At 39.5% G+C, this 15,142-nt stretch overlaps 1 protein-coding gene and 1 pseudogene across 1 annotated transcript; one reads left to right on the forward strand and one right to left on the reverse strand.

The window, feature by feature from the left end:
- Window positions 1-945: 945 nt before the first annotated feature.
- Window positions 946-3,015, reverse strand: LOC119526006 (annotated as a pseudogene).
- Window positions 3,016-8,570: 5,555 nt separating this feature from the next.
- On the forward strand, window positions 8,571-14,226 carry LOC119526007 (RNA helicase Mov10l1-like). The gene is made up of 3 exons (XM_037824786.1): window positions 8,571-8,602; window positions 12,928-13,040; window positions 13,824-14,226. Exons 1-3 carry the CDS (start codon window positions 8,596-8,598, stop codon window positions 14,013-14,015), a joined length of 312 nt encoding a protein of 103 aa, XP_037680714.1. The 5' UTR covers window positions 8,571-8,595; the 3' UTR covers window positions 14,016-14,226.
- Window positions 14,227-15,142: the final 916 nt, after the last annotated feature.

The raw sequence follows: 15,142 nt of genomic DNA on the forward strand, positions 1-15,142 counted from the left end.
TCAAACAGAAGTGAACTTTTTCCCCCATTGTTGCTTCTATGTGCCATGTTATTCTGGAAACTTATGTGGCTACCAATAAGAAATGAATAGGGAATTTGTGAACACATCTTGTACTTTTCATCAAGGCTAAAGTGCAAATCTCCATATCTCTGGTATTTTCAGAGGCAAAAACATCAAACACACATAATTAAGGAACTGAAGTGACAGTAGAATACAAAAAAAAAAAAACCTCTTTGGATACACACGTGAAGACTACATAAAACCAATTTAATTTTTCTTCAGTGAAATCTGTAAATGAATGTGTGGATGCTCTTCCCCAGGACCAGAAATTTCAAAATTATGATAAGAAAAAAATGGAAAAAAGTAACATTGCATGACAATGGACATAAGTTCAGAAAGAACCTCTTTTTAAAATGAGATATTATGGAAGAAAATACCATGACATTAATAATCCTATGAGAATTGTTTTTAAGCACAGCAAATTTGAGCCTTGGTGTTCATGAAGATACTATAGTTTATTTAGAAAACTATAAATGTACAAGACTCTGGACGAAAAAAAGTCAGAATACATATTATTTAACATTCTTTAGGCCTAAAATACTTATTTTTAAGGGCACAGGGAGAAGGATGGCAAACTGAACTTTCACTTAAGAATAAAGAACTATGAAAAATTCCTAGGTCAGAAGAAGGTTCTAAATAGAACCACACTGAAAATACATAACTCAGATTTTTTAGAGGAAAGAAAAAGTACAGAATAAGTGCAGCCTCTTCCAAAAAGAAAATCTTAAATTGAAAGGAAAAGACTAATAATGTAAACAAGTCTGGTTCAGAAAGAAAACTGAACATATCCAAAATTCTGTCCATAAAAGTAATGACTGTACGTCTTTAATATCAAAGAAATAGGGTATTAATATGTTCATTCTCAGAATTGTTTTTAGGAAATGCTTATTTATGCTCCTTTGTGGGTATGTAATAAGGTTCTATGGGTTTGTTCACTTTCCAGTATCTCACTGATGAATTCCAAAGAAAAAGAGCCATTTAATACAGTGAACTGGCCATTGGCTGTTTCTGTGTAAATAGTATACTGCTTCTCACTGGCTGTATCAAGGTTCATCTGGTTTGATTCTCTTTGCTCCAAAGTGCTTCTAAAGCTAACTTCATAGCCAAATATTTGGATAAGTGATCAACAGCGGCGTTGCCTGAAGTCTTTATGTATCTTGTCTGTGCACTGTCACCTTTTTCCATAAGTGTGGGTTGCGGCCTGAATACTAACTCAATTTTACTAGCACCATCCATCACTGGATCATTTGTCACTGTTGCGTTGTTATTATCAAGCTCAAGCCCAGAATCATCAGATGTTTCCGTCCATTTCTTTCTAGGTCCTGCTTCCTGTTTGCTATGTGTGGATGCATTACTACAGTGAGAAGTGTCACCATTATCTTCTGCTCCACTATCATTTTCAATCTGTTGTTTCTTGCCTCGCTGTAGTCTATTCATGGCCTGTATCTTCAGTCCTTCCTCAATGCTGTGACTGAGTGCTTGCTGATTGTTGTGCTTGTTGATCCTGGCTAATAGTCTCTCTTGATGAGCTTCATATTCATCACGACTTGGATAAATTTTGCTGATGAGTGCATCAAAGTTTGGGTCTGGTCTTAGTGATCTTTTGGAAACTTATTTTTTTTAAAAAGACAGTTTTATTGAGATATATTTACATACCCTACAATCATCCACCATGTACAATCATTCACAGTACCATCATATAGTTGTGCATTCATCTCCAGAATCAACTTTTGAACATTTTTCTTACTCCAAAAAAATAAAAATAAAAGTAAAAAAGAACATCCAAACATTCCATACCCCCCATCCCACTCCATTTTTCATCCAGTTTTTTTCCACATTTTGCTACTTATCTGTCCACACACTGGACAAAGGGAGTGTGAGCCACCGAGGTTCTCACAATCACACAGTCACACCAGGTAAGCTACATAGTTATGCAGTTGTCTTCAAGAATCAAGACTACTGGGTTGCAGTTCAACAGTTTCAAGTATTTTCTTCTAGCTATTCCAATATGCTAAAAACAAAAAATGGATATCTATATAGTGCATAAGAATGCCCTGCAGAGTGACCTCCTGACTCCATTTGAAATCTCGCAGCCACCGAGTTTGTTTTGTTTCATTTCACTTCCCTCTTTCAGGCAAGAAGATTTTCTCAATCCCACAATGCCATGTCCAGGCTCATCCCCAGGAGTCATATCCCACATTGCCAGGGAGATTTTACTCCCTGGGAGTCAAGTCCCACATAGGCAGGGCAGTGAGTTCACCTGCTGCATGGGCTTAGAGAGAGAGGGCCACATCTGAGCAACAAAGAGGCTCTCTGGGGGAGACTCTTAGGCACAATTATAACTAGGCTCAGCATCTCCCAAGGTCGAGGGCTCATCCTACCAAACTGTCAGTCCTCAACATTTGGGAGAACACCAGTAACAACCCAGGTGGGGAAGTCCAACATTTCTGCATTCTCCCCCATTTCCCCAGGATTCCCTGCAAATATATCCTCATTCTCTGCCCAGATTACTTTGGGATGTATCAAAATTTCACACTAACCTGTACAAACCTACCAGATCTCACTTCCTGTTCAAAGTTCCATGTAATTAGGGTGTTTGAACAATCTGACCATACAAGTTAACTTCTTTAGTATGCTACAGAAAATATAGGTCCTACACCAAGTAATGGAAATTAGCTGTTCCTGACACGTAGGACAATCTTTGTTGCCGCTTCAGAGGGCTGTGAAAATGCAGTCAGCACAAAAATGATGTAAACATTCCTTTGTGGTCATGGTGTTCTTCAACAGATCCAAACAAATTGGGCACATTAATTCACTGTGTAGACTTCGAGGTAAAACCCCAATTTCCAAGCCATCCATTATTACCTCCTGTGGTGTTCGCTCTAATTCATATAAACTGAGTCCCCATGTTTTGCTTAATGGTTGAGTGCCATTTGTCTGCACTGCCTGAGACATTATGGTTCCTGCCCAGCCCAGAGCTCTGCTGGCCGTGGCCGGAGGGAGACACTGGTACAAACTACCGTGCCTGCTGGTGCCACTGGACCTCCATCAGTATTTAAACATGCCCCAATCTTAGCTCAGAAAAAACTTCCAGCCTTCAATACTGCTTTTTCTTTTATCTTTCCCCTTTCTTTTGCTGAATCATTACCTGCCTCCATTACCTTCCCTCCAGTCATGTGTTGTTGCACTGATGTCTGATTTCCCCATCTACTTATGTTCCATGAACCCCAAACTACCCTTGCTCACGTATGCAGAAATCACTTGTCAGGGAATGTGGAAGTCTGTTTTCAGGCTTTGCCTGTTTTTACCCCACTGCAGCTCCGTACACAGAGGAGCCCTCCAACTACTCTCCTCAGTCCACCTGGATGTCTTGTTCAACTGTGTCTGACTGTGTCAAGTCAAGACTCTTAGTCTCTGAAAATGTAACTTTTCATTTGATTTAGGTTTTAGGATGCATGTTTGTGGGATAGAAAGATGGTCCAAGATCCTTGAGTTTGGTGAGGTAGAGGGATATTGGCAGGAGACGAGAACAGAGAGGAAGAGATCACATAGATTGTAGATTGGGATAAGGAGTTTGGATTTTACCTGAAGTTGAGTTGAAAGTCTATTAGAAGATTTTAAACAAAGAAAATACAGATTTCATGTACCGGTGAAAATAACCATTGGTTGCTGTGTAGAGAATGGATGGTAGTGAGCAAAGTGGGAAGCAAGTGGGTAAGGGAGAAAGTTTGCAATATTGTAGGTGTTAAATAGGAATGGCTTGAACTAGAGGAATAAAGGTGATGAAAAGTGGTTGGACTACAAGATATATTTGGAAGGTATTGATAGGATTTGCTGATGGATTGGATGGGGGTGTAAAAGAAAGGGAGAGGATTGCGGGCTATGCCATTAGGTGTTAAGCCATTAGGTGAACTGAGTTACCATTTCCTGAGATGGAGAAGATGGGGAAAAAGTAGTTTTCTTGTATATGGGAAGTTCAGGACATGTTAAATTGTGGACATGTTAAGTTTGAGATGCCTATAGGACAGCCATATTCTAACTCAGTATATATGTGGAAATCAGAGTCATGAGCATTTAGATGGCATTTAGACCCATGGGACTGGTGTGTAGATAAAGAAGAGTCTTGGACCGGAGAAGGATCTAGTGAAGGAAGCTAAGAAGGATCCTCTCCAGGAGAGGGTGGTGACACAGAAGCCAGGCAAAATATTGGAAGTAGGGTGTGACCAACTGTCTTAAATGCTAAGAGGTTGAGTGATGAAAGCATAAAAACTTGGCCATTGGATTTGGCAACCTGGAGGCTACTGTTGAGCTTAAGAGCAGTGTCATTGGCACATTGGAATAAAAGCCTAATTGTAGTGGGTGCAGAGTTCGTGTTGGAGGATTTCAGAGCTAATCAAGGAAAAAGATATGACCACTAGATGGGAGTACCACACAAACTATTTACTGGGGCTGTGCTTTGACAGGTTGTGTGAGAGGGGAAATCCCTCACAGCAGGAGACCTTTCAGAGACTGTGGGGAAGGGGACCACCCAGAAGGGGGAGCAGGGCAAGGGAAAACTCCAGAGCAGAGCTCTTAATAGGACTATTTTAAAAGCAATTGGATATGTAAGAATTTGAGTTTTTCACTGGCAGCCTTCTTTGGGGGGTGTGGGTGGGGGGCTAACAGGCCTAGGCTGATGTGAATAAATACACACACACAGGGCCAATATGCAGAGCCCTCTTTAGCTCATTTATATAACAGTGGGTTGAGGAGGGAATGGGAAGTGAGGAAGTTAATCCAGAGGATTCCTTCACTTTCTTTTGCTGAGGGGGTAGCAAGTGAAGCCAAGGGAAGTGTATTTGTGTTTTTTTAAGCTAGGAGTTTCTAGAATATGCTGAGCCATTAGAGAGAGAAACATTGATGTAGAAGGAAGAGAAGCAGTAACTATAGGAGTCAGGACCTCCTGGAGTCAAGAGAAAATGGTATTGTGTGCTCGGCTATTGTGTGTCAGCTTGAGGAAGGGCTTGGCTATCCCTCCACTGTCAGGAAAGAGGGTGGAGAAAGCCAGGACAGGTGCCAGGAGGTTGGGACAGGAGCTCCTGTCCAGTGACCTTTATTTTCTCAGAGAAGCAGGAGGCAAGGCCTGCTTATCTGTGTTTACTCTTTCATTAATGAACATAAAATACTTGTGTAATTAAAAAAATAAAATGGCGATATACTATTGAGGTATATATAATCTCAGATTGTGGAAAAGCATATTCACTAGGGAAATAGAGTAAGGTTATCAGGTAGCATTGCGTGCTCATGTGAGAATTGTGTCCATCATTGTAAGTTGTCCTAGACAGCTGAATCCGTTGGTTTTGTTTTCTTTGCTGGAGAGTTCAGTTGCTTGGGCAAAGGAGGAAAATAGCTGGATAGTTGGGCCTTACTGGGTTTGGGTTTTGCCAGCTGAGAATGACAAAGAGGGTGAAGGTCAAGAGTAGATGGTGTTTTCCCTGTTTGGAAATCTTTGGGCTTCTTGAATATGCATATTCGTGTCTTTCATTAAATTTGGGAAGTTTTCTGCCCTTATTTCTTTGAATATTCCCTCTGCCCCTTTCTCTCTTCACCTTCTGGGACTCCCGTAGTGCCTATATTGGTGTGCTCGGTGACGTCCCACAGGTCTTAGAACTGTTTCTTTTCCTTAGTCTTTTTCCTTTCTGCTCCTCAGCCTGAAGCATTTTATTTGTCTTCTGTTTGGGATCACTGAGTCTTTCTTCTGCCAGCTCCAACCTGCTGTTGAAATCCTCTAGGGAATTTTTCACTTCAATTATTGTGGTCTTCAACTCTAGTAGTTCTGTTTGGTTCCTTTTTAAAATTTCTATATCTTTATTGAGAGTATTGTACTGTTCAGTCATTGTTTTTCTCATATCCTTTAGCTTTTTCTCCATGTTTTCCTTTGTCTCCTGGAGCAAACTGAGGATCATTTTTTAAAACTCTTTGTCTAGTATGTCTAGTATGTCCAAAGTCTGGTCCTCTTTGTTGATGGTTTCTGGATTTTTATCTTGTTCCTTTGGATGGACCATCCTTTCCCATTTCTTTGTTTGTCTTATAATCTTTTGTTGCTCACTATACATCTTAATATTTTAAAGTGTTTACTCCGGGATTTAGTCCCTGAGCTGTTTGTTAAGTTTGTATCCAGCTAGTGATATGAGAGATTTCCTTGGGTTCCAGGAGCTAACAAAAACAAACCAAAGCAAAAAGTACCTTTCACAGCCTTTGCAAATTGACTCTGCTTTGGCTCTCCTTCAGAGCTTAACCCTCCTATCAAGAAGATCAGCAGGAGGCAGATGTGAAGTGCAGGGTCTTCTTTGTCTTACCTGAGTCTGTGTGGAGCTGCTTCTTGTCCTGGGCCTGTACTTGCTTGTGGCATTAGGAATTCCCAGTGTACAGAAATTCCAGTGCCCCCTCTTCTCCCTTTGAGATAGGCATTCTACCCCTCCTGGGTGCTCTATTGTAAGACATAATGCAAGGAGTCCCTTGCCCCAGGCCACCTCAGCTTAATTGTTCCTTTCACTGCTTTAGCTTTCTGCAAGGTACTTCTCCTTAAGGGCAAATTCTCCTAGGGGGAGCCTGGGACAAGTTTCCACTAGAGATTGGCACTGACATACAGGCCCCCCAGTATGTGCTCAGGGGTTGCTCTGTTCTCTCTGGATCAGGGCCAGGTTCCCAAAGGGAAGGTGCAGGCTGGCTCCAAATCTCGCTGGAGAAGAGATGGGGGAGGGGCTAGCAAGGGCTTCAGGAGCTTCACAGACAGGTTTTCAAGCTGCTTTTATTTTTTTTTTTGATTCATCACTTGACCAGTTACTGCAACCCTTTGACTGTTTTCCAGAGTTTTGAGGGAAATGGCACTGCCAGTTTTTGCTAGCTCATAGATTCGGAGTGGGTGGGGGGGCACACTGGAGCATCTTATGCCACCATTTTGGTCTACCGGACTGGGAAGAATTATCAGAGGTGGGAGAGTGGAGGATTCCATATGGAACTTGGACAAGGTTCAGTTTCAGTGTGATTGTGAGCGGGGATGGAGTCAGGAAACAGAGAGGTCAGAGTGTCTTGTGGATTATCCACCTGGATAATGACAGAAGTGGTGCTGGAGAGAGGGGAGCCTGGGGCTGAAGTCCCAGTGAAGTGAAATGACAGCAACATTGCTGTGGAAAGCTGGAAAGGCATCAAGAGAGAAATGGGAATATTTCATGAAGTAAGCTATTAAAACACTAGGGTGTTCATGAACTCGGCTATTCACAAAATAAACATCAGGAACTTTTGAACAAGAAATTCCACTCCTAGGAGTTTATCCTTCAGAAATAAATCAGGCAAATAGACAGTGGGTCAGGATACAAGCTAAATGTCTGACAATGTGGAATCAGGTCAATAAATTGTAGCACATCCATTCCATGATTTGCCATATTATCCATTAAAATAATATTTTAACAATCTGTTGACATTTTTGTGATCATTTGGTGATACTTGAATAACAATTATAATATTAAATTTTCCCTCATAATAGTGTATATATATTTATACATAGTAAAAACATTTGGGCAAAGTAAATACCAGAATGTGGTCAGTGGTTTTCTCTAGTTAGGTAGTAAAAATATGGATTGTGGGTAATTGTTTTATGCTTTTGGCTCATCTGCACTTTCTACTTTTTATATCATGAACATGTATTATTTGTGTAATTAAAAAATCAAAATATAAAATAAGGCCATTTCACTTCCAGTGAACAAAAAGGTTTGGATGCCTCCCTGTTGTAGACAGATTAAAGCCCTAGTTTGACTTAGCCTTTGTTGAGCCTTTGAGGTTCTTTTTCCAACTTTGTCTCATGCAATGTGCCCACAGTATCCCAATCTTGAATCTTACAGCTTTCCTCAATATTTCCGAACTTGGCTTATGTTTTTCTGCTCCTTTTACTGTCTGCCCAGCCCTGTTCCCAGCTACTCCCCCACCCCCACTTGCCAGGTGAATTCTTTCTCTTCTTTAACAGACCAGGTCAAATCCCACTTTCTCCAACAAACTGCCTTCTATTTGCCCAGTCTGAAATCCTCCCACTCCTAGGATTTCCCAGAATTCAGTTTTTGAACTTGTTTTATATCATTTATTGCAACTTGCTTTGAAGTGGTTATTTTTGTCTTTTACTCCCATTTGATTGTGAATTCCTGGAGGGCAAGAACAGTGTATCTTTTATATTTGAATCTAAAACTATCAGAGCATAATGCATTCAATTTGTTGGGTGTGCAAATGATGATTTTAGATGCATGAAAATATGAAACTAAGCTATTATCTTTACCATCTCATGTCTCACATATTAGTCAGCTGAATATATTTATCAGTGTTTATGACAGTTTTTAAACCATTTCTTGAACAATGATGATTTAATTATGTTTCCCATTTTTCAACTTTTGTTATGTTTGAACGTTTTCCTTTGTTGTACAGGTGTATTCTTTCTGTGATAATTGCCATGGTGATGGACCGCCATACACCCCTTCCAGAGTTTTAATTGGTTGTGTTACCTCTGTAATGGAAGGTGCTGGCTACATTGATCACACAAGTTACTTCTCTCTAGAGGTTATGTGTAATGGTATGATTTACACTTTTTATTTAAAATTAGGTTTTGCTTGTTTTTTAAAATGTTATAGCTTGGATTTAGACTTGCTTACAGGAATCATTCTGAGGGTCAAATTTGGAACATGCTTAATTTGTTGAGAGGGTTTTAGTACTAGAACTACTTCTCCATTGTACTTACTTCCAATCCGTGGGGCTCTTTAATGTTTGAGATGTTGAGCTGGGCCTTTGGAGTTGAAGATGGTGTAAAGCATAAGGTCAGATATGTAATGTTTTTAAAAACATATGCTATAATTTTTGCATGTTCCTTTATCAAATACAGACATTAATATCTGTGTAATTTCTCTGTTCATACAGGTATTGAATTTCTAATGTAACTAGAAATATTACCATTATACAGGTACTATTACTTTTAAAATGAGGTTTGAAATTAGCATGGTACCTCTCAGTGTGTGTGTGTGTGTGTGCATTGTTGAATGCTATTTGTAATTAACAGATATAACATTTTGTTTTTTTTATCCCTAAAGCAATGGTTTGTTAATTTGCCTATGCTATTTGTGTTGAATTCAGCAACTATTATTGAGTACCTGCTATGCTCACAATAGAGTGCTAGATATTGGAGAGACCAAGATGAGTAAGACGTTATCAAGCCCTGCCTGCAAAGAGCTAACAGATGGTTTTACTGTTGGCCCTTTCAAATAGTCATATAATGTTCTAGTTTGCTAGTGCTGCTGGAATGCAAAACACCAGAAATGGATTGGCTTTTATAAAAGGGGGTTTATTTGGTTACACAGTTACAGTCTTAAGGCCATAAAGTGTCCAAGGTAATGCATCAGCAATCAGGTACCTTCACTGGAGGATGGCCAATGGTGTCCAGAAAACCTCTCTTAGCTGGGAAGGCACGTGGCTGGCATCTGCTCCAAAGTTCTGGTTTCAAAACGGCTTTCTCCCAGGACGTTCCTCTCTAGCCTGCAGTTCCTCAAAAATGTCACTCTTAGTTGCACTTGGGGTATTTGTCCTCTCTTAGCTTCTCCAGAGCAAGAGTCTGCTTTCAACAGCCATCTTCAAACTGTCTGTCATCTGCAGCTCCTGTGCTTTCTTCAAAGTGTCCCTCTTGGTTGTAGCTCCTCTTCAAAATGTCACTCACAGCTGCACTGAGTTCCCTCTCTCCTTCAGCTCATTTATATGGCTCCAGTGACTCAACTTAGACCCACCCCAAATGGGTAGAGCAACACCTCCATGGAAATTATCCAATCAGAGTCATCACCCACAGCTGGGTGGGGCACATCTCCACAGAAACACACAAAGAATTACAATCTAATCAACACTGATAACGTCTGCCCACACAAGATTACATCAAAGACAATGGCGTTTTGGGGGACACAATACATTCAAACTGGCACATATAATATGGTAAGAACAGCCTTACTGGGCAGAGCAGAGGGAATGATTGATGGCTATGGGGAGGATTGGGGAAGGCTGAGTCGATGAAGTGCTCTCTGAGCTGGATCCCATCCCCCAGCTACCCCTGCAGGGCTAAATTTTGAAAGAGGGATAGAAGCAAAAACGTGTTGCCTGTTTTAGCCCAATCAGCTGCCATTTAACTTGGGACAAAAGGAAGTTAGCTCAGCCCCAGCAGGCATCTTGCTGTTTTACTTTCCGTGGATGTAAAGGCCAGGACTTGAACTTAGTTGCCAACCCTGGTGTCCTCCAAAATGACATTGTCAGATGGCCAGCTGGGATTTTAAAACCTATTTAGTCAGCAAATCCCCAATTCTGGGAGAAGAGGCCCCAGTGATTGCTCGGCTCCAAAGGAATCTCTCAGTTCCTATAACCACATCAACAGGAAGGCAATCAGTGGTAGCCCTCACTAAGAGAATTCTCATGATGGGAGAGACTTTACTATGTTTGTAATGGCGAGGGATTGAAGGTGCAGAAGTGGTCAGGAATGATTGATGGAAGGAGATTTGAAGTCTTAGTTCCATTAGTGTGGCTCATGGGAAATGTTAACATTGGTAATGGGTCTCAGATTGTTTTTTATGTGTGAATAAACAATAAATTTTTAACCATTTTGGTGAAGGATGCTAAAATGGAATTGGGCATTCCGCTTAAAGAGTGGGGAGCTACACCAAGTGCACAGTGTAGCTATTTCTTTCCTTTTTATTTTTCACTTTAAGCACTAGTACAGCATACAGCTGTATCTGGGGTATGCTTTATTGTCCAACCTGGGACAATTTTGAGACTAAAAGGGGGTGTTACAATTAAAATTAAATCAGTTTTTGAAATACTTATTTGACTAACAGATTGGTTTTATTGTTGGACGTTTGAAATAGTATTGTTCATGAATTTTTCAAAGATAGAAGTATTTTAAGGAAACAAACACATTTGCATGTATTAATGGGGATTTTGAAAACTTTTGAATGTTTCATCAAATTGAGATACAGCAGCAAATTCATAAATCACCTCAATTTCCTTCCAGTCTGTCATAGAATATGTATATATCCAATTAAAAATAAGAGCTACATTAAAAGAGCCTCACCACAAGTTGAGATGTTCCCAAGTCCAACCATCCAGTTTCAAAATTATTTATTGTACACCATTTGAGCTCTAATGGTTCAATTTGTTTGCTTTTGAGAAGGATAAATTTCAAAGTATTCCTCTTCACAAGCTTCCTTTCATTAATTGTAATTCCCCAAAACTTCAAAACCTGAAGATTTGGGGGATGATGTTAATTTTTTCAATTGAAGATTCCTAACTGATTGTAAACAAAATTTAAAGGACTCATTTCCAAAAAAAATCAGGACAGTTAGGTTGATTTACACAGCAGTTCTTCAAAGGCTCAGGCTTACCTAAAATTTGATTGACAGGGGAATCAAAGAGAGAAAACCAATGTGGCCATACTGATTCAGTATTATATTTTTGTATTCAGTATCAGCTTTGTCCCAGAAATTTTGTTGTTCAGTCAATTTTAATAAATAGATGTGATCTACAGCTTGTAAATTTTGCATCCAACGACTTGGTTTCAGTTGTATATCATAGCATGTTTGGATATGGTTATGAATTATTTCTACACTCCAGTTCCCAGTACAGTTCTACTCAATCAGTTTCTTAATTATTAAGAACCTTATGTTTATTGTGATGACCATTTTTGAGATGTGGAAAACTGAGAGGCGTGAATTCAGGTCCATGAGAAGAATAGCAAGAGCTCATCTTTAAACATGTTAAATTTAGTAGGCAATTGGATATATGAATTTGAGATTGGTTAGAGTTAGAGGTCTATACATGTTGGAATTATAAGCCAATGAATATTATATAAAGAAAAGTGTATGGGGGGGAGAGAGAGACAGAGAGAGAGAGAGAGAGAAAGAGGTCCAAGGCTTGTGTCTTAGGTCATTCTAAAATAGTCATAATAAAATCAGGAATGTGAAGGAACTAGGAAATGCTGGGTCAGAGGGTAAATGCATGTTTAACTTTAATAGAGATTGCCAGTTTTCTTAAAAAGATGTACCAATTTACACTTCCAACAGCAGTGTTTGAGAGTTCCAGTTGTTCCAAATTTTCCCTTTGTATCTTATGACTTACTTTTACCTTATTGTGAAAATCTGTAACTATTTGTTCATAAATGTAAAGTATAAGATATATATATTTATATCATCATTTACCATCTGTCTTAAAAACCTGGAAAATTTGCTTCCTTCTCACTGTAGCAGTATTTCCTAGTGCTGCTACCAGTAATAACAGTCAATGTTTATTTGGTGCTGTTTATGGGCTAAGCACTATCCTGTGAGTTTTACATATATAGGGTAATTGTCCCGCCACTTTATGTGCTGAGTACCATATTGCACTCCTCATTTTTAGATGACAAACCTGAGGCAAATTAGCATGAAGTGACTTGACCAAGGTTGAACCTATGTGGCCCTATCAAGATTTGCAGACAGGCAGCCAGGTTCAAATTTGCACTCCTATCTGTGTGCTTTACTGCCTCTCCTGAAGGAGCTGTGAATGTGACCAGAGGTTTCATAAACCCCGTGCTCTGCTCCCAGAAAGACTGGCCTCTGAATGCACGAGTCGACCCTTTTCCCAATTTGACTTTGTGGAATCAGCAGAGGAGAATCAATGCCTAATAGGTTACAGGAACACTTAGAGGGTACCTGTTTCAAAATGTTCAAAATGTACCTTAGATCTCAGAGAAATTAGTGTATTACAGCTTCAACATAACTTGCGAAATTTAACATCGCCAAAAATAAGTGATAACTACAATTCGATTTTTCTCCGTGGTGGCTTTAGGTTTTGAACCTTCCCCAAGTGACTGGATAGAAGCTGAGGTTTCCATCCATCTATCCACCTACAGCAGAAAGGCAATCTCCATGAAGCCTCTGAGACATAAGCACGTGCATGAGGTCGTTCGTTTGCATGATGACGTTGTATTTGTTTCTGCTAACTCTTCCATTAGTGATAATTTTTGCTGCTCAGGATTCTATTGGGTGTTCTGGGAAATCTAGAAAAATAATGGAAAATACATTCTTTGCTGAAGAGGGGCCAAATTTCTTATTGAAAAGGCTGTACTGCTGAAAGGAAATAATTAGAGAAAATTTTTGAACTTACGTGTTATTATGTTCTAAATTATGCAGTTTATTTGGGAAGTGTTAGAATGTTCTGAGAACAAGAAAAGACAAAGTTTGTGCACCAGAGAACTGTTGGAAAAGAATGGAGTGGGACTTGAGCTTACTAGTACAAGCTGGGTATTATTTGGGAAGTGGGGGCTGAGGGGAAAATGAACTGGAAATTCAGTTTGCACAAAGGTAGAGGTGGGAGAATGAGCTTGGAATGTGACAAAGGAAGTAGGGGGAAAATGATAGTCAACTTATCACCACATTCCTTTCTTACTCAACTCTTTCCATTCTCTCAACCATAACTCTCGAGGTCAATGTACATTTGGCAATATTTAGAGCAGTTTTTCTCATCTGAGACCCAGGCCACATTCCCGGAGGTTCTGATCTAATTTGTCTAGGCTAGCACCTGGGTATGGGTATTTTCCAAGCACCCCTGTTGTTTCAAATGTGCCAGGCAGGCTGGGAATCACTGATTTGGGGTGATCTACAGTTGGGAGCCAAAGGGAGGATGTGCAGACCCTGTTACAGTGTTTGCTTTTAAACGGACATTTTTCATTTCTTATATTTCAGGTCTTCATCACTAGTTTCTGTGGAAGAAATAGGGTGATAGGTGATAGTATCTTTTTCACCTTGGATTCTCTGAAACTTCCTGATGGATACATACCTCAAAGATCTGATATCATCAATGTGGTCATGGTGGAGAGCATGCAGTTGTGCTATCTTTGGAGAGCGATTCCTATGACCCTAGTGAAAAGGCTGTAAGAAGAAATCACTATGTTTATGCCTATGCAGCATTTCCTCTCTTGGCAGAAAATGGCCTCATTTAAATGTGTTTTTTAAAAAATAGCTTAGCAAACCTCAACATTTTATTTCAAATACAACTTTTCAAATCCTGGGTAGGTTGGCTAAGAGGATGTATCTTCTGGAAAGTGTTCAGCAGTTTTACAATTGATTAAAGAGAATTTCATCATAATCCTTTTGTAATAATCTTATTTTTTTGCATTTCTCTTTGTAGTGGATCTATTTTCTTTTAGTTAATCTACATTCTTTGCTTTTGCTCTTTCACACTTGGACTATTTAATTTTAGAACACATTGTGCTTCATAGATTTTTTAATGCAATTTTATTGAAATATATTTACACACCATATAATCCATCCAATGTATACAATCAGTGGCTCACAGTGACATCATATACTTGTGTATTCATTACCATAATTTTAAAACATTTTCATTACTCTCCCCCAAAAAAATAAAAACAAAAAAGAACACCCAGAAATCCCATACCCATTATCCATCCTCCCCTATTATTTATATATTTTTGTCTTTATTTATTACTGCTCTGCCCATTCACTGGATCTGGGGAGTGTCAGTCACAAGGTTTTCACAATCACACAGTCACACGATAAAAGTTATATAGTTATACAATTATCATCAAGAATCAAGACTACTGCATTACAATTCAACAGTTTCAAGTATTTCCTTCTAGCTATTCTAATATAACAGAAACTAAAAAGGAATACCTATACAATGCATAAAAATAACCTCCAAAATGACCTCTCCACTCTATTTGAAATGTCTTAGCCACTGAAACTTTATTTTGTTTCATTTCTTTTCCCCCTTTTGGTCAGAAGGCATTCTCAATCCCATGATGCCAGGTCCAGGCTCATCCCTGGGAGTCATATCCCACATTGCCAGGGAGACTTACACCCCTGAGAGTCATGTCCCACATAGAGGGGAGGGTAGTTAATTTGCAGAGTTGACAGAGATACAGTCCACATCTGAGCAATGAAAGAGGTTTTCTGGGGGTAATTCTTAGGCATAGTTATAAGTAGGCTTAGCTTCACCATTAGAGGGATAAGTTTCATAAGGGCAAGTGTCTAGATGTTAG

Source organism: Choloepus didactylus, unplaced genomic scaffold, assembly GCF_015220235.1.
Source record: "Choloepus didactylus isolate mChoDid1 unplaced genomic scaffold, mChoDid1.pri zz_scaffold_189_ctg1, whole genome shotgun sequence".
NCBI lineage: Eukaryota > Metazoa > Chordata > Mammalia > Pilosa > Megalonychidae > Choloepus > Choloepus didactylus.